The sequence below is a fragment of the Nestor notabilis genome, unplaced genomic scaffold, assembly GCF_000696875.1.
Source record: "Nestor notabilis isolate BGI_N333 unplaced genomic scaffold, ASM69687v1 scaffold14814, whole genome shotgun sequence".
NCBI lineage: Eukaryota > Metazoa > Chordata > Aves > Psittaciformes > Psittacidae > Nestor > Nestor notabilis.
Window position 1 is genome coordinate 14,072 of NW_009925265.1, and position 20,175 is coordinate 34,246.

The 20,175-nt window shown below is 40.3% G+C and overlaps 2 protein-coding genes across 2 annotated transcripts in view; both read right to left on the minus strand.

The window, feature by feature from the left end:
• Nucleotides 1-2,877: 2,877 nt before the first annotated feature.
• LOC104404529 (neuron navigator 2-like) lies at nt 2,878-16,439 on the minus strand. Its single transcript, XM_010012980.1, has 2 exons — nt 16,249-16,439; nt 2,878-3,016 (listed from the first exon to the last, which is right to left on the minus strand). The coding sequence occupies exons 1-2, from the start codon at nt 16,428-16,430 to the stop codon at nt 2,890-2,892; spliced, it is 309 nt and encodes a 102-aa protein (XP_010011282.1). The 5' UTR covers nt 16,431-16,439; the 3' UTR covers nt 2,878-2,889.
• A 907-nt stretch (nt 16,440-17,346) lies between these two features.
• Nucleotides 17,347-20,175, minus strand: part of LOC104404530 (neuron navigator 2-like) — a gene marked incomplete at its 5' end in the record, with an annotated part of 53,464 nt that continues 50,635 nt past the window's right edge. The window contains 2 exons of the mRNA XM_010012981.1: nt 17,347-17,383; nt 17,980-18,088. Coding sequence (XP_010011283.1) covers nt 17,347-17,383; nt 17,980-18,088 — 146 coding nt within the window. The remainder of the gene's footprint in view (nt 17,384-17,979; nt 18,089-20,175) is intronic.

The window sequence follows — 20,175 nt, forward strand, 5'->3', positions numbered from 1 at the left end:
TGCATGGAATGTCCTTTGGCTTTCTGCTCCGTTTTGGCTTCACTTCCAGTTCTTCTTTCCTGTTCATCTCCTCTCCTGGTTCCACAGTCTCCTCTGGGATTATTCAAAAACCTTGCCAAAAGTAGGAAATGCTACCAAAAATGCTATGTACTGCCAGAAGCCAGCTTCAGTCACAAGTCCTTCTAAGAGTTAAACTGAATATGGCCTTGTTTTTAACTAAGTGTGACTAGACTGTCTTTGTAGTCATCACAGATCTGAACCACGATACAGAAACACTCCTGAAGAACACGCTAAAGACCCGAGTCATGTTTTACCTACAGTCCACCAATGCTGAAGCTGTTGGAAGTACCGTGACAAGGTAATCTGCTATGTGATGAGACACGTCCTTACAGTCAGAAGCTGGGAAGACCTTTTTGCTCCTTAGACTGTAATGCAATGACATGTAATTCATGCAACCTCAAATAACATTTGAAAATGAAACAATCCAAGTTAGTCATGCTCCGAAGTAGTTATTTAAGCACTTCATCACTGAGGATTCTTGAAAAAGCCATATAGACACTTCCCTAATAATAGCATTATAGCCACCCTTGACAAGCTTACATTCATTAATATAGTCTTCTTTCCTATTCACAAGGATATGATAAATCATCATAGGTTGAATTGTATTTTCTAAATAATAGGTTATACAAGAAAGCAATCACAAAAAGATTTACTCAAATCTAAGCTTCAAATTCCTTCCTTCTTATCCACACAGCTTTAAAAATGCAAGTTACATATATGAAAGTAAGGGCAGTAAGTCTCAGATTCAGCAGCTGTGCCTGACAGTATGAAATCAACTTAAATAACCAGATGGTACACACCAAGTCCATATATATAGAAGATACAAAACCATATGTGGCTCAATTGCAACTTTAAAAAGAGAAAATAATTGCACAAACTAAACAAAAAGGCATTTTTAATGCCTTTTTTTCAATGCCTTTTTTCATTAAAAATGTCTTTGTTCTATGCAAATACAAATTGTCTTGAAGTGAATAAATAAGCTGAGCTGCGTTGTGCAGTGATTCCATTAACCTCGCAATCAAGCATTAAATTAAATGGCCTTGTTTGGATTTCCCTGCTGCAGGGGAAAATGTACCTTTTAAGGTCTGTGCTTTACGTTGCCAGAGCCACTGAGTAAAAGCTTCACCACTAAACTTCTACAATTAACAACACAAGAAACTAACCAAGTCAGCATACTGCAAAAATTCCTCTGATAACCTTTTAATGATTAACCTTATATTCAAAGGTTCATAGCCTCTCACACTCCTTCTCCCATGCATTCAATTAACACCTGCTTTGAACAAGTTAAACGTAATCTCCGTCGTGTACCCATAAAGCAGCTCCGCATTCATGCTTGCTGCCTCCAGTCACACCATGAAGACAGTGACTCATTTCCATACTGTTTTATTCAACTCCTTTTCCTTATGCCAATTTTCACCCTGAAAAACTGCTGCTCAAACCAAAATTATTTTTTCTGTTTAAACTGCATGTCATGATTGCCCAGCAACCAGAAGAGTCATTTTTAAATCACTGCCTTATTGTCAGAAAACTCTGTATAAGGCAACTAGGCTTCTACTCTAAACAGAAAAGACTAAATCAAAACAACATATAATAATATCACCAATTCTGGGACTAAAGGGTAATTTGTCTGTGATCCCGTGTTGCAGCTAAATTGCCAACCATACAGAGTCTTTATTGTAAAGTCCATCCCCTCCATATGAACTCAAAGAATGATTTTTCAAAACTGAAACAATGGAAACAAACTACATTTCAGTGTATCACAGTCCAGTTCAAAGTGGAACATATTTAAACACACAACTAATCTCTCTTGTGGAATATATGTAATTGGTCCTGATGTGTGGTGTCTTCAGGGAAGAAGCTTAGCAAATAAAACGTGAGAATAATTTACATGCCAAGAAAAATTGTTGCAAGCACAAAAAATACTGGACGGGAGAAGGAATCAAGGATGAAGAATGTATCACCAGCTCTCCAGAAGGCTGTTACTTAAACAAGAATATAATCTATATTATTGCATGTTTAAATATACCAACCTGCTCTTTACTAATATCAAGAGAACACCAAAGCGAATTTAGTACAGCTTTCTTTAAAGACAAGGCTAGATTCTCCAGCACTCGTAATCCCTTAGTAATCTATGCATCACAATCAAGTAAGTATCAGTCTTATCAAACTTAGATAACTCTATTATGTCCCTGGAAAGCCTTATCAATAACAAAACTAGAAAAATCTTTTAGTTCAGAAATTGGTTCAAACCTGTACCATGAAATCCATGTTTTATACTTAGTGGCCCCTCACAGAAGAAAATGGATGTGCTGCACCATCAGGCTTTGAGTTTGGAAGGGAAAGAAAGCAGCTATAGGCTGATGCCAGTAAAAGCAGAGGTATTTAACCCATATACCTCAAGTCTAATGGAATATAGGTCTCATTAATGTCCATCTCCCTGGCTTCCTTTATGATTGCACTCCCATAAATTATGGCTTTTTAGTCCCCTAATTCTTGATCTTAGGCCTTGACTGTTCACGCTGGAAATGAGAAGAAAATTTGGTCTTGTTAATTTCAAACACTATCAAAATAGAAGTTTTATACTTTCTTGTGTTGTATCCTGTGCACAAAAGCCTAGATGAGATTCCAGCAAAGCAATCAGAAGACACCAAGTCAGCATTTATTCTGACACCTCTGTGAACATACAAACCTAAAGTACTCTGGAGAAGGTTATATCCATGTATGGAGTATCTGAATTCCCAAAGCTATTTCATCTCTGAGATCCAATATGTATTAGATACAGCACAAATCAAACGTGGTGTTAACAGGTGAGCATTTGCTGATGAGACCTTACCTGTCAGCATCTCCGAGCCCCAGTGAAGTGTTGTGCTGCATCGTCTCCCGCACCGCAGCCATGCCATCAGGCAGCCGGTTTAGCCTTCGAGTATAGAGCCCCAGACCACCATCGGTCATATACCTTTAGAACAGCAAAACAACATGTCAAACAGGAAAACATTTATGTATTATTGTATTTTTGCTCCTATCTTCTGCATGTTTTTAACTGTATTTACAATTTCCCCACCTTTAAGTAAAGAATACTACTTGGAATATGAAGCAAGGAAAACGTCACTCTTTCTTATTGCAGAGGAAGAGTTTTTGCCTCTCGTTCTCCATTACATGTTGCACTCTCTCACATCAGTAAGAATTGAATTTCAACGCATTTCAACAAAGGAAGAATACTTAACTCTCATTAAGGTTGCCTAGCTGGAAGTAATTTAATATTTGTGAATGCTATCATTGATGATCTCTTCCTGTCCAAAAAATGCGTGATTTATATATACCCTCCTGAACTCTTTTGTGTGGGCTAAAACACCATGATGGAAATCTCAACCCTTTGACAAGTTAACTGCAAAAACCACATTGAATAAATACATCCTAGATTTTGCCAACAATGAGTACCCCAAGATTTACGGTGGGAAATCAAAGTTGCAGCATGAAAGGGAAGCTTTTTTCAACCTTGTTTTGGCTCCTACATTGTACTTTGTATGCAACTGTGGCCTAGAGACATCTGCATTTAAAAAGTGTTACTGTTCTTAGATATTAAGTGCCAGGTGTATATATGATACCTTACAAATTGCTAAATAGCATTTTCTACTTTAGACAAATGAAAAATTAATCTTAAATTGAACAGAGATGGTGGACAAGAATAGATAAATGTCACCAGGAGCAATTCCTCACAGTAATGCATGTTGTGCCATTCAGCACTTTTGCTGAAGTCTGTACCGATGCAGACAGCAATAGTCATCTTGTCATTTAACTTCAGGATGTGGTGATAACCAAGGCAAGGAAGCTTTAAAAACTGTACAATTACCCAGCACTTTGGTTTATGAGTAAAATGTTTTAACATATTAATACTAAAATTAAGAAGTTGAAGAGCTGCTCCACGAGCCGCCCTGCATCAATATCTCAATAACGCTTTTAAACATTTTGCAGCATTTCACAACAGTAGTTCCAAGTCAGCTCCAAGTGGCAGAATAACACAGGAGGATTTATCTTTTGTCATTTCTGACTACAGATATATGCAAGGTAGCTTTAAACTAGAAAGTCAAGCCCCCTTTGCCTCTCAAGACGCTGGCATGGAGTGAGCTCTGTGCTACCACCGCCAGTTCATCAGCGCGGGTACATCTCCATGAGCATCACTGACAGTTTTTAGACACCCGAGACTGAACTAACTCCAACAACCCTGGCAGTACAGTTATTGTCTCTGGCATACTGCTGGATGTATAACATACCTCACAGAGGCTGGAGCTGATGGGGTTGTATCCTCTTAATCCTTTAGCCCTCTTAGCAAATCGACAACAGCCCACAGAATAATATCCAGATACGCAGGGATATTCCTCCTTCTTATCAAGGCACAGATCTTTTTTCCTAATGGCAAGCACCCTCATCCACAGTAAGGAAGGAAAGATGATCCTAGCTGCAGCCAGCAATGTCTTTGCTGGCAAGACGTTACTGCAACAGATTACTTCACCCAAGTCAAATCCAACCACTAAATTTATCTAAACAGGCTGGTAAAGAGTCAAGAAGTCTTGCACAACCTGCTGGTTAGTGTTTCAGATGTATAAATCTGTACAGGGCCTTCCCAGGAACAACCCAGGAGTCTCCCTGGGGAATCTAACAAAGAGGTTGCTAAGGCTGTTAAGTCAGACATGAGAGCATTCCCCATTCAGCAAATCCATGGGGACACAATTCTCCAAACTCTTAAAAAGCCTGTAAAAAGCATGAGCAGCAGTTGCACTCTAACTTGTGTGGAATTCGCCTTAGGTCTAGCATTCTAACTTCTGTTTGACGTAGTACATAAATATTTTATCGTGGAAGAATATATTTTTCCTTTGAGCTACTAAAATAAAAGTGGATCCTAAGACCATATTGTTATACAAACATGCAAACAGCATTCTGCAAAAACATCTAATGCACATATACTAATAGGTTCACTGCAGATACTTGTCTGCACATGAAACATGTTTCTGTATGAATACCCATTGTACACATACTAGAAAACACAGCTTTTGGCTTTGCTGTCAGATTTCTGGCAGATTTCTAATTCTGATTAGTCCTTTGATAAAAAAGATCAACTACAGCTGAAATAGATTGTTCTCCATGATTATTACTCAAAATAGGTGAAATGAAATATATTACTAGTTAGCCATGCTGAAATCAATGGAATGCTTTTTCACTACCATCAACAGGTTTCATTCGCTATGTAGAAGCTCAGCAAGCTGATCCACATTAGAATGCATATACAGATAGAATAATACTGCAGTTGTATCCAACTGAAAACTGGCAGTCAGATTTCCATAGATCCTTCACAAGTCAATGGAAGTTGGATGCTTCTGTCATCTTTGACAACTATATTTTAAGTTTTTCTAACCAAGACTCTAAACACAAGCACATAGACAATGAATGACTCTTACCCACTATACCAACAGGACAAACTGCTTAGAATATAAAATAGTATTTTGAAACAGGTTTGTGTAATCACAGATTGAAAGCTTTCTATCTTATTTTCATTACATGTGATGTCCTCTACCCAGGAATGTTTAATTCCAGAAAGGCGCCAAAACTAACAATTCCTTAAGTCCTGCATGCAACAGTGAGGTGAAAGAAAAGAAGGAAAGGTACTAGCTTCTAGATTCTGTGGGGAAAAACACATTTACAGTAAATACACTTTAAAATAAATGAAAAAAATAACCCCCACCCTCTATTATTTATTGTACAGAGGAGATTAAAAGTTCTGGTGCCACAAATCTCCAGCTGTTGCTTTCTTTTCCTTCCTCTCCATCCCCTCAAACTTAAATCTGTCTTGGCTCTCAGAAACCATCTTGCCTCTATCATTACAGCATCATAACTGCTGCAGATTTTTCCTTTATGAGATAGGAGAATATAATGAAGGTATATTTTTCTGAAGACAATCTTAGAAGGTTTCACTCAGGGAGGAATAAACCTAAAAATATATATCCTGCATGCATGTAATTCTAATAGAATTCATAGCCCTACATACATCTACACAATATGGAATGCCAGTACACTAGCCTCTCCTCTGCAATGACACACTGCAGTTATCGATGATATGTCAAATCTTTGACTTTTCTTATTACAAAACATGACAGACTTGTACTAGATGCCTTGCTAGATTTATGAATCCTAAGAACTACTCAAGCTCATTCAGAGCAAAACCAAGCATTTCAAAGTATTTTCCTACCTGCCCCAAAATAAGAAGTTTAAACATATGATCTGGGAAAAAGCATAGTATCCAGACTCTGTGACTCTAATACAGATGGGTGAATAGTACATATTCAAAGAATTTAATCACCCAGATGCTTTAGGAATGGTACAAATAGCCAGTGGGGAATAACTGCCTTTAATGAAGTCCAATATAAGCATACTTAATAAATGGACAGTGATGATGTTGGTTAAATTGAGTTTTTAATTTTTTCAGGAATTAATGCTTAATTATCTATATAGTTCCACTTTTCATCAGCAAGGAAACAAAATTAACCAAACGTCTTGGATTATGAAAAGATTTATGTTAAACAAGAGCAGTATTATGCACTTCTAACACGCAAGTGGAGCCTACTTTCTAGGTGACACTATTTTTCTAGGAGAAAGTGGCTCCCTGCCCTGTATTATAGACATAATTTGCTTTGGAGTTCCCTGGACAACCTGGACCTTTAAACTTCTCTTTTCTTTAGCTGAACACACCTTTTCTATGCCTCTGAAATTTTGAATGCCTTAATAAGTCCTTCCAAGTGCAATATTTTGAGGGTATTTCTGATGCTGAAGTGATTTATTTCCCTTTCCTGAAAGGCGTGCTGAGGAAACAGGAATGGATTATGCCAGGGGTTGGTAAAATCCAGCAGTTTGAGTCACGGGACTTCTGTCCACACTCCCTACTTAACCATGTATGCACCCAGCCAACAGCACACCTACTTTTATAGTCTGACAACTCTACCACTTCATATATATTCATTTCATTCCTTAACGTATGAATATGACATTTTTTTCCAGCTTTGAAAACAGATAGCCAAGGGACGGGCATTCTTTACTTAAGTACTAGGAAGAGGAGGAGCAGCAGGTAAGTCAGCAGCACACAACAAACCAGACAAGCCTACCCTGATCTACCCAGCATCACATGGCTCTGTAATCCCAAACCCACAAGCAGGAGAGCAGCAACGTGCCCCCAAACTTAAACTGATTCTGCCAGCTTAGGTGCTCCTGCCTTCCTTCCTCTTGGTGCTTTGGATTCAAGGTTAGTTTGGGAATAGCTGCCCAAGTGCCTCTTGGTAGAAGACTTGCATACCAAGCCAAGTGCTTGAAACTTAAAGAAACACAAAGCTTATAAGAATTACAGGTTTTGGATTATTCCATGCATCAACATCTGCTTTGACATGCAAAAGTGTTCTCTTTCAGCTGCAACCCTGTTTTAGTTAGTGTTTTCCTTTAAACATGTATTTTAACTAGGCTACATCTGCCTTGTCGTTACAGTCAGTTAAACAAGATCAAGAAGCTTAACAAGCTTTGAGTATCAAAGGAGTCTAACTTTGTCAGTTGTTAAAAACCAACAGCACAAGATTCTCCACTGCTGTTTTGGAAATATGATGAATATCATCAAAATGACCCTGTTACTGCAGCCAGGAGTCAGTTCTAAATCTGAAATGCTAGCCTAACAACAGGATTATGACAACCCTGAATTTCTCAGTGTAGTATGAATTTGGTCTGTCTCCCAAGCACACCATAAGCTTAAATTCACCTTCCTCTGAAGGAAGAGGTTTGCTCCTCCACCATTTAAAAAACTTTTACAAATCTAGTCAGACATGGATTAGGCATTGAAAAGCATCCATTTAAGGTAACTGGACTTTCAAAAGCTGGAGTTAGTAGAATAAGATTATATTGATGTTTTTATATTAAATATAAATATTATTTCGTGTTCCACTTGCTTGTCCTTTCTTTAGGCTGTTAATGAGAAGGACAAGTTAAAGCCTTACTTATCCCTCTTCATCTATCTTGGAGTTGAATGGTCCTTCAGAAATGAGTGAAGCACTGTATCGTGAAAGAGAACTCTGGCTACAGCAATAAGACTTCAAATGCCAATATTAACTATTAACAGCCTGTAAAGCAGGCTTCAAAGAAGCCAGGTGATTAACACATATACAAGAAGATAGCAAGACCTGAGAAAACTCATGAGAAGAGACCAGGACAGAGCAGAAATCCACATATTTCACAGAGGAACTTAGGTATGAGTCTTCAATGACTTTTCTCGGAGACACAAGGGCTTTGTTAAAGCATTAGGACTTCATTAGGACTAGAAGAATTCTTCCCCTTGGTTTTGTAACCAAACAACAAGTAAAAGCTGAATTATTTTCAAGATGCAGTCTTGCTTACCTATACTTTTGCTATTTCCCACATTTTTCCCAAACCGTATCTTTGGGATAGTATCTTTACAGTTTGGGATCTTCTGAGCAGATTTAGTTCAATCTAGTGAGACCATCAAGTTAATCCGGTGGTTTGGAGGCCTTGGCTCAGAGCTGTGAGCACTTCCTGTATGCAGGAATCAGGCCATAGCAGATGTTAAGTCTGGGGGCAAAGCCTTTCTAGCCCAAAGATATGTCCAGCATAGCCAGGTTAAAGGTGAGCAGCAAAAAAGTCATTAAAAGACAGTTTTTCCCTACTGTTTAAGGGGATTAAAATCCAGATTACTCATCTCACAGAAGAATTAATCCGAGAACCAGACTAACCTAACATTAATGCCAGACTTAATACTCTCTGGAGCATTCTATGGGCATCAGCCATCCACGTTATGGAGCTGGGCCAGTGGGCAGTGAACCCCAAATGATCACCTCATTGTAAGATTCACCTGTACAAAGGAGAGTAAATCACAACAGCCATTATGACATTTGGGAGGAGGAGGGCCCAACCCTGGGGTTCCAACTCCCAGATGGTTTCTGAAACTTACCTAGTTAATCACTAACATAAAATGAATGACCCATCCTGGCAGAGGTGACCAGAGATGGCAACCTGACAAAATGAGATAGGCAAGACTGGAAAACACCCAAGAGATCAATCCTTTCAGGTGTGCACATGCAACTCTGGACCCCAGTGAAACATGGGTGGAAACTCATTACTTGACAGGACAAGGATCACTCCTGCCAAGCACAGGCTGAAGATCCACCAGAACCAAGCAGCTGTTCAGTTGATTTAAATGCCTAATCCTTTCTCAGAATTTATTTCAATGGAAATCATAGTAAAAAGCTATGGAATAAGTGATCCATTTTGCATTTGCCTCTTTAATTTTGCCAGGGAAAGGAAGGACGTGTGACCAAAGAGGAGCAAGAAGGGAGTGCTGCTTCTCTACAGGTTCTCAGCAGGGTCAGCAGCAGAGCAAGAGTTTCCCCTTTGGACACTTCCATGCACGTTGCTTTCCTGCGGATGATTCCCATGGACAACGTGTGTATGATTGCACCTCCCTCTACTGGCTAGCCCCAGTACTTATTTTGTGCTTCAGAAACTCCTTCTGCTCAAATTGCAAAAACCTGTTGGCACAGAAGCAGCAGTTCAAACGCTGCTGAGGTGTTTATGAGAAACACAAGCCCAGATTAGGATAATGGCTATTAAATGGTATATTGGTAGTCACCGATATTAGGACAGTATGTACCAGTAAGCAAAAACCACACCACATTACAACTTGTGTTCGTTTTACTGACAAACACTCCATATGATCCAATGTGAGTCTTTTTAGCATTAAATCCCTTCATTCCAGCTGATCTCTAAGGTAATGATTTACAGGCCTCTGATGTCTGCCTGTGCTAAATCTGACACTGCAAAAGTAAGTTCTGTAAGAGCATGTTACGTGAGATACCATTTGTGATGAATGTTCAAACGGTTTTAGTGATGAAGCTGACACCAAAACTATTCCTGAACTGAGTGCACTATTTCAGAATATTTAAAATAATGTACATTTCTAATACCGAAAATGCTTGCAGTACAGTTCTTGGAATAGTATTTTGATTTAAATACTGTTCTAATTTTTTCTTTTCATTCTCACAGCACCAGGACATCTATGATTTTGAATCTAACAGCCAGTTCTAAACCAGTTTCAACACAGCTTACCTAAAACAAAAATCAGAAGTCAAGGTTTCCTAATACCTTTTCGTAAGAGTCAAAATTTTGAGTTTGCTTGCCTCAGTCCTTCATTATCTGTGTTAATTATCTATGTATCACATATTGCTACTATGTTGCAATGTTGAAAAGGTCAAAATATAAGCAACCAGTCCTAGCAAGGCAGAAAGCAGCTGAAATAAATACTGCTTGAGCACAGAAGAGAAATGAAATAAACCTTCTAATGATGCTTAGTTATGTCACAGGTGTAAGGAATGCAGTTTTACCCATCCACTGTATTTAGACCAAATCTTATCACTAAAATCATACCATTTAAAGAGCAATGCCCAGTAAAACGACTAACCCACTGTATCTCAAAGTGTACAGAAAAAATACAGTGGTAATCACCATGGCAAAAAATAAATGGGAAAAGACTATAGCTAGCACTGAATCAGTGTACAGGGAGAACAGATTCTCATTCTCACCACGATTAGCTCAGCCTCTTTTGATTTTTAGCCATCCCTGGAGACATGCAAGGTCAGGCTGGTTCTCAGCAACCTGATCTAGATGAAGATGTCCCTGCTCATTGCAGGGGGGTTAGACCAATGACCTTTGAAGGTCCCTTCCGACCCAAACCATTCTGTGATTGCTGCTGCAGACAGCTTAGAAGGAATAAGCTTATCTTAACTCCTGTGACCAAGATCAGGTTCTCATTAGCAGCAAACTGCATAGTCCTTCCCTTTCTCTAAAACCTTAGCCCAAGTGAAGGTCTGTTTTGCCACACGAGCCTGACATCTGAAAGACGCTTCACTGACTGGTGAATAGAACAAAATCAATCAACTGATCCAAAGAAATCCAACAAATACCAATTACATTTCAACATTCAATTAAACCAGTCCTCAATTTCAGCTCTTCCTTTCAAACTCTCCTTTGCCTCCTAATGGATATAACACCTAGATTTCAGCCTAAACCAGAACTCTATTTCAGTGACGGTTTTGGTGCGTGTTACTCAAGGGCAGACAGGCCTCTGCAGCACAAGGATGATTTCTACCTAGTGCACGATGCTTTTGTGTGGGTTTGACTGAACTGAGAGGGTAAAGTCTGATTCCCAGCCCAAAGTGACCCACTTTCCCTTTCAACATCTTTTCCTTCATGTTTCAACAGGGCTTTGCGGAACCTTGCCTAGTGGAAGGTGTCCCTGCCCATGGCAGAGGGTTGGAACTAGATGAGCTTTAAGGTCTCTTCCAACCTTAACCATTCTACGATTCACTAATTCACCTGCTTGTACTACTCCCTGGGATCCCTGGGGAGCATAAAGGCTTGAATAAACAAGAAGGAATCATAATCCTGTAAGCACAGCACACACAAATACATTAAGTAGTCATGGAAATAGGGATCTGGAATGGGAATGTATCAGCTCCAAAGCATCAAATAAATTGAGAGGTAGAAAGTGTCATCATCTGCCCATGGCAACAGCCACTGCACCTGTGGGAGGTCACTGGAAGGAGAATTTTAGCATGGGCCTCTGAACATCGTATGCAGGCTGAGCCCTTCTGTCCTCATCTAATAGCTAAGTGAGGTGTGACACAGTCACTAAGTAACATTTCTTAACGAAATACACTCAAGCGAGTGAGCTGGGCATGCCCCAAAGGCCAGCTTAGCACGTAGCAGACCCATGGTCCACGCATGGGGCTGCTCACATCTGCCCTACCTCCAAGTTCCAGCTCTAGGATGGTTGAGCTGTCAAATCATCAACTCTACAGTTTGTTGGAACAGAGCTGGAACAGCCATTCTTCAGCAAAAACTTGTTTCGACAAGCTGTCCCTGTGGACCCAAAGCCAGCTCCTGAGAAACTTTGTGACCAGAACAAATAGGTATATCCACGCCGGTAATTTTGCATCAAGAGCTGCACACTAGGGCAAAGAAAACAGGGGCAGAGGACTAACTACATTTAATTTTCTGACTGACAGCTCTGTTGCTCCATTCTAAGGACAGATAAAAAGGAAATTAACCCTACATCTCACTAGAGAGAACTGAGGGGAGGCAAGAACAAAAAGATGTAGGTATGTATATGTTAGTAGTTAGAGGGAGACTGAAGTGGTCAAAATCTTCCTAACAACCCCCAGAAGCTATGCGAGTTAATGTCCCCACCTGGGACAATCTCTGGAGTGGACAGGTGAGACAGTTCTGGGCTTTGAGGTGAAGCTCTGAAGCCTCAAGCTCAGCCAACCGCTGAGGGAGGAGGGGCGGCTGCTTGTTCCTCACCTCAAACAAATCCTACTCATGTTGCTTTGTCATTTGGTTGATGTTTTAGCTCCCACAATAAGACCATTACTTACCTTTGATCCACCCCATGGAGACTTTCTTGGTTTAAGAGATATTTTCCACACGATTGGAAAAGATATTCTTTCTAAGCCTATGAAAGCAATCCTGGTGTCTGCCAGAGTTCTGCTTGAGCAGATTTATTAAAGGAGGCCAAACGAAACTTCCCATGACCCAGTACATTTCAAAGAAAGCATCAGGAGCACAGGGCTAAAATAGTTTATCTTGGCTATTGGATTTATTTTGGCTGTAACAAATAGTTTGGCTTCCTGCCCTATCAGTTTGCCAATGAAAATACAGATCCAAGGTTTTCAGACTGCAGGGTTGTAGCAATTCTGAAAAATGACAAAGTGAAACTCATACCAGCTAATAAAGAGCTATTCATGCTATAAATGCCCTCTTGTGCTGCTTTCCACATACTGTAACTCAGCTTCTGGAAATATTGGTCCTGTTCACCCTAACTTTGATCTCAGAGATATATGCTGCAGGGAGTCAGACGGATGCTCTCGTTACAAGCAACCTCTCTGATTTCTAAGCAGTGTATTATTCCTCTCCTACTAAGACACAATGCTATCCTATTTTTTTATTATTGGGAATAAGCCGACATTGGGGAATATAACTTCTGAAACAGGCTACCAAAACATCTGTTTGTGCTGGAGATGGTAATCCAGCATTATCAGATGTCAGTGAGATGCATCAAAGGTAACACTCTCACTTTTTCCTCTCTCTCCATTGGTATAGGGAGTATATCCAGTGCTGTTATTGCAATTCAGTACTGCAATATTCCCTTCTCAAGGAATCCTCACACACACGATTGCTCTCCACTATTATGTGGCTGCTTCCAGGAATGCTCCCTCCAACCACCCATCAATGCAGCAATGGGAGGACCTCCAAACCACCCAATGTCCAAACCCTGCCCACAGCTTGCAAACAGAGCTGGTTCTGATGATGGATTGACCTACAATACAGATTCTGCCCTTGGAACTAAGTCAATGACTACAGCAGTGCTATATAAGTCAATAAACCAACTCACGTTATTTAGCAAAATAGGCTTTTGTAAGTAAAGGCAAAAGATGCAGAAAGAGGTATTCATACACAGAACTCTTCTTGTCCTGAAGAACTTTAAATGGAGATTTCATTTGTCAATCTGTGGCTATCTATGTAAGTGAAAACTGAAGGTTATCTCCCTCCTTTAAAAATCAGTGGGAAGTAAGAAGTATTCAGTTCAAGATAGAATCCCAGACTGGTTTGGGTTGGAATGGACCTTAAAGCTCATCCAGTTCCAACTCCCTGTACGGACAGGGACACCTTCCACTAGACCAGGCTGCTCCGAGCCCCATCGAATCTAGCCTTGAACACTGCCAAGGATGGGGCATTGTTCTAACTCTCAAGATTAGGAGTGAGGTGTTGTGGAGTCTGTGACTCTAAATGTTCTATTCCCCTTTCTTGATATTATTCTTGGTATATAAGTCACTGCTATGGTGACAGAGGTACCAACTCACAAAACCATTTTATTACATTATTAGTCCCACAGACCCAGAATCTAAAGACCACTCATGTATTTACAGACTATGAAGACTTGGTTTGTTTGGTTTTTTTTTTACCCTACAGGATGACCAGAAAAGGAAATGATACACAGAGATGAGTGAAGGCACAGATTTCTCTGGAAATGTCATTCACAAGCTCAACAGCTTTCTTATTCTCTCCTTTTCCTCAACCTGGAATCTGAACCTTATACACTAAGTAAAGAGCTGCAAAGACTGGGGCTCCTCTAAGATACGAGCAGTAGAAGTTTGAGCTGACACAATTCTGCCAGGGACACTTCTCAGCTCTTACTCCAGGTGTTTTAACAGAAACCACAGTGCTACTCAGACATTTTTTTTCCTCACTCCTAGGCCAAAATTACAGCCACAAGTCTGAATAAAAGTCACAGCCCAGAGGAAAAGCAGTGACTGTTAGTACAATAAATGCTGCAAAACTCAGGCGTAAATTGATTTATTTGAGGAAAGCACAAAGTGCTTTAGTGAAAGGATGCATTATTAACGCAGCAACAGCTACTGGTGCTTTATCTGAAATAGGATTTTATACTGGGCTTTGCATCAGCCTCTTTACTATAGGTTTCCCTAACAAAAAATTAAAAATAAAGGGTCTGATCTTTCAAAAAAAGGGGCAGCAGGAAAGCATTCAAATATTCCCAGCAGCCAGACTTAATGGAGGTTTCCAGATTGTAACTAAACTGGTTAAGTTAGTGACAAAGCAGCAGCTGGATTCCAGCTTTCTATTTCAGTAAGACACTAAATCTTCCAAATATGCCAATGCTACACGAAGTGTCACTTTTAAAAACATTACAGAATAGCAAACGATGTAAGATGGCCAGATAGGGAAAAAAAGCTGCCACAAAAAGAAATATGCCATTTCCATCTGAAAGATCAGTTTTAACATTACTTGATTACTCAAGCTAAATAAAAATAACTGTACTTTCTAGAAGGAAAACGGATATCTTGAATTGAATACTGACTTTGGAGCAAAGAACCCATGCTTTTTCCACACAAGAGGTGAAATGTTGATGTAAAACCTTGTTAATAATGATGTATCAACTCATTTCTGCACACTAACTTTTCTTTAGCCTTTATTTTGTGCGTACAGCTATTTTACCCTATACACAGATGTAAACTCATTTCCCCATAGTGAACTGCCCCATCAAAGTTCACACAGCAAAAAGGTTCAGTGCAAGTACAGAAAATGCCTCACTCTCTCCATCTCGTGGGCATAAATGAATGTTGCAGCATGTCTTTACCACTGGGAACCCTGACTCAGGAAAACATTTAATTACGTGCAACAGTATGTTCATATATAGATATATTTTCTTAACATGCACTTAAAGCTCAAATCATGCGCTTAAATCTCAGTGACTAAACTAGCTGTGACAATGAGCTGTCTCTCCAAATGCTTATTAAAACTAGTAGAATATCTTTGTTTTGTTTCTTTCTCCAAATAACCACAGCAATCACAGAATCATAGAATAGTTAGGGTTGTAAAGGACCTTAAGATGGTCCAGTTCCAACCCCCCTGCCATTATTTATTAATTCTCCAAATAATCCAAAAATCATCACAGCAGGTTGAAGGATTTGATCCTGCCCTCTCCTCTACACCCCACTTGCAGTTCTGGTGTCCTCAACAAAAGAAGGGTGTGGAGCTGCGGGAGCAAGCCTAGAGGAGGCCACAAGGACTATCAGGGGCTGAAGCATCTCCCGTATGAAGACAGTCTGAGAACATTGGGGCTGTTCAGCATGGAGAAGAGAAGCTGCGTGGAGACCTCACAGCAGCCTGCCAATATCTGAAGGGGGCCTACAAGGATGCTGGAGTCTCTTCATCAGGGACTGTAGTATTAGGTCAAGGGGCAATGGGTTAAAACTCAAACAGGGGAGATTTAGGTTACATACAAGGAACACATTCTTTCCTGTGAGGGTGGTGAGGCACTGGAACAGGCTGCCCAAGGAAGTTGTGGCTGCCCCATCCCTGGCAGTGTTCAAGGCCAGGTTGGACACAGGGGCTTGAAGCAACCTGGTCTAGTGGAAAGTGTCCCTGCCTATGGCAGGGGGTGGGACTGGATGAGCTTTAAGGTCCCTTCCAACCCAACCCATTCTATGATTCTATGAATACAGTGTCATTAAACACACTTGGAGAATCATATACAGTAGAATATTTAAGAAGAAAATTAAAGGCACTTACCCACTCGTGATGTCATCAGCTCTGATATTCTTGCCCAGCACATCCCCATCGCTCATATAGCCAGTGGCATCCATGGCAATGCCCTCCAGATCGATTTCATCACTTCCCTTGTCGGAGATGTCCACATGGCAGACACTGCTGCCGCGAGATGCCAGCTGCCTCCGCAGTGGTGCCGAATACATGTAGCGTCCTGATTCTGCGTTGATGAAGCGGCTGGCATTCCCTCGTGGAGGATACCCGTTTCCTATTGATGGAGCGTCACCTGCCTGCAGGCGAGGGCTGGACTGCCCCAATCTCCACGATAAAGGGGTCGGTCGTCCTGTCAAGCTCAGGATGCTACGGCCGCTGATCTCGGTGGTGACGTTGGTGTCAAAGGTAGTTTCCAATGTACTTAAAGAAAGAAATGCACTTGATTGAGTGTGGCCTAATGTGTGGTTTCAGTTGATTGCAAGACCCTACACCCTGAACATTCACCAAGTTACAGACTCTGTGTAACAGCATTAACAGAACTTACCTGCCACAACACCTTGAGACAGGTCCATTCACCCAGCACAGCTCTTAAATAATGCTACTCTTGCACCCAGGCCCCCAAGTGTTCATCATATAATTATTTCCCTGCCCATGGCAGAGGGGTTGGAACTAGATGATCTTAAGGTCCTTTCCAACCCTAAACTATTCTATGATTCTGTGATTCTATTCTATGAGTGTTCGGCTGATATGTATAGACTGCAGGACAGCTTAGTTGCAGCTAATCCATAGCTGCACCTTCTCAGACCCACATGAGCTTTGTTTTTCCTTCCCTGCTCGAGCAACACAGTGTTACTTTTTGTTTTACTGTGGATATTTGCTAAAATAAGCAGCATTGTACTATTTGCAATATAAAGTTACATATACACTGCAAACCCCTATGTATCCTTCAGTTAGAGTAATTAAATCATAGTGAGCTGTCACATTAATTGAAAGTTGAAAAGAAAAACAACTTTGCAAGCTGTGCCTCAATTTTAGGTACAAAGCTAAAACACAAAGTGTTCGCCTCCTTGAACTCATTTGGGACTGAAGTCTACATGGCACTGAGCTCCAAGTATGACCCTGACCTCATTAGGGGCCAAAGAGCTTATTCTCCCAAGCTTCAACACTGAAAAGATCCAAGTCACAGAATGTTCAAACGTAATAATAGTCTTTGTTTATTTAGAGCGTATTTTAAATCTAGCTGAAGATTTCCAAATGCTGCTTTACAAAGAAAAAAGCAGTTCTATACATGGTTGACTAATAATATTAGAGAAATTTATTTGTGCAAAGATTGGTCAGGAATTCAAGTTATGCACTTTATCAAGTGGGTCAAGCACAGTTCACCTGCTTATTTAAACATAATATTTCACATTAGAGGAAGGGTGTGTAATGCACTGAAGTTGTTAAAGAGTAAGAAACATTTGAAACTGTAACCTATATTCAAACATGACTCAACACATTTAACAAGCACTGATTATTCCCCACTTTTGATTCTATATACAACCTGCCACCATCAATTACAGAATAAATTACTCAGAATACACCTCAATAAACACCGAACATGACTCAGAATCTGTGCTTTAAAGACCGAAAGTACAAGATCAGTATCTTCCACTGTCAGTGGTGATCATTTCTCAAGGACACGTCCCACCCAGATCTAAGAGACAAAGTAGGAGCACAGTGATTTCCACGTTTTTCTTGTAAGCAAAGCCATGCCATTACCTGTGAGTGACCTGGGTTCCTCTCAAACTGGACATGGTTTCCTCTAAGTTCTGCCGGAGATCAGCGATGTTTTTCACAGTTCGTAACCGCCGAGTTTCTGGATCCTCTCCTACAGGGAAAATAAGCCATGAGAAAGGAAGAGGCAGGAAACAGCACACACCTGAGCCATTACCTCTGCCTCAATCTGCCTCAAACACATTTTTTAATCTGATTTCGTGTTCTTTAGCCCTTTAAACTGGTGATGATGGAGATAACATTCTCCTATGGCTGGCACCTGCTGTTGCTGCAGCCAGGCTGAGAACGAGCTCTGTACTGTTAACTTTATTTTACAGGCTGCCTTTGCACCAGAGCTTTCTGTGCTGTCATTTCCCCATATGACCCAATTTAAATTCTGGTTAACTTTCAACCTCATTAGAAGATCTGCTCCATCAATACCACCCTTTCCATCTCTTGTATCGACACAATTAACAACAACCCGACACAGCCAGTCTCTCCAGTGCTGTTTTCACCAGATCTCCCTTTTCTCAATTTAAATAGATATCATTTCTACCACATGAGCTTACCAATAAACCAGATCATGTTCACTGGGTGCTCTGTGCTGAGTGATGTTTTAGGTAAAATGGCAAAACTTCATGCTTGTCAACATCACAACACAGTTATTACTTACATGTGCTACATGACATGTAGTTGGGGGGTAACTTTTAGCTGCCCCTGCATTTAGAAATCCCATTCTTTAAATACTCTGTTCTAAAACACATTTATGCACTGTTTTTTAAAAGTGGCTTATATTCATTGAAAAAAAAATCCTCATAGTGCCTCAGCATAATTTATTTCTACAAAATGAAGAATTTAATTAGTGCTTCAGCAGAATGTATTTACTCACTCTCAGCTGTGAACTGAGAAATGTTTCGAATGCTAGCTCAACTGAGTTATATATAGATAAACCTTCAAAGAGGTTGAAGAGAAGTGAATTTCTAGGAATGCAAATAACACCCTTTGTAAACTGAAACAGAAAACCTCCAAAAAGCTGTCACAAAGCTTCTGCTGGGCACAGAGGAAATGATTTCATTCTAAAGGGTTTACAACTCATAACCAAAGAAAATACTACAGCAAATTTAAAACTTGTCAAATTTTGTATCTGCCTTCTCTGCACAAGTGATGCATTCTTAAGCTGCCAGGATATTGGTCATCCCTGCAACTGCTAGTTTAGATGGCTATCTATATTACACAAATCAGAAGTATTAAGGACCACATAAATAATCATAGAATCACAGAACAGTTTGGGTTGGAAGGGACCTTAAAGCTCCCTGGAACGGGCAGGGACACCTTCCACTAGACCACGTTGCTCCAAGACCCTGTGTCCAACCTGGCCTTGAACACTGCCAGGGATGGGGCAGCCACAGCTTCTCTGGGCAACCTGTGCCAGCTGCTGTTGGAACATGCCCCATTTTTTGCTTTAAAATTTCATGTTTCTGAAAGATGCCAGGTTGGTGGCACAGTAAAACCAAGTCACAGCCTCTTGCCTGCAAGGCAGCAGTAGCACAAACAACTCATCAAAGTGCTGGAGCCCTGACTATGGGGGAACTATTTCGAGAGGGGAAGATAGACTTTAATGTTTATATCATCGTTAGCCTTTCTGAGATGAACAACAATGGCTCAACAATGGCTCAGGTAATGTCCACATTAGCAATTTTTTTTAATGGATCTCTACTTCTCCAGAAATAATTTCTCTGAGATACAATTCACTTAGGCCAAATAGTCCAACAATTAAGTCCTGGCTGGAGTGGAAATAACTGCCTCGCAAGACCCATTCCTTTAGCCAGTGCGTCTCTGGAACAGAAAGCATTTTCTACACTCATGGATCTACAATTTTTTTAAGTAAAGAACATCAAATATTTATAGGCCTCTAGCCTAACAAAGGTCACAGTGCTCTTTTACAGATCGTTTCTCTCACAGATATGAAGGCAAATGGTAGATAACTGCCTAAGAGAACAAACATGAGACAAACTAAACCTGTTTCTACTGAGATCACTCTTGTGCTGAAACTGATACCCAGTTTTTACTGAAATGGCATTCAATTGCTTAAATTGTAAGTATACTTATAAGACAAACATTGCATAGTGCCACTAGAAAATATTAAATCACTTAGCTCTTCATGAGCAGACAGCATCATTAAACTATTTAGCTTCCTTTTTT

Excerpts from the sequence above, each read along its gene's own strand:
- LOC104404529 (XM_010012980.1), bottom strand. The coding sequence starts at position 16,430 with ATGTATTCGGCACCACTGCGGAGGCAGCTGGCATCTCGCGGCAGCAGT. Across the intron at positions 3,017-16,248 it reads GCTGATGACATCACGAGTGG|GTATATGACCGATGGTGGTC; the intron begins GTAAGTGCCTTT and ends GCTGTTCTAAAG.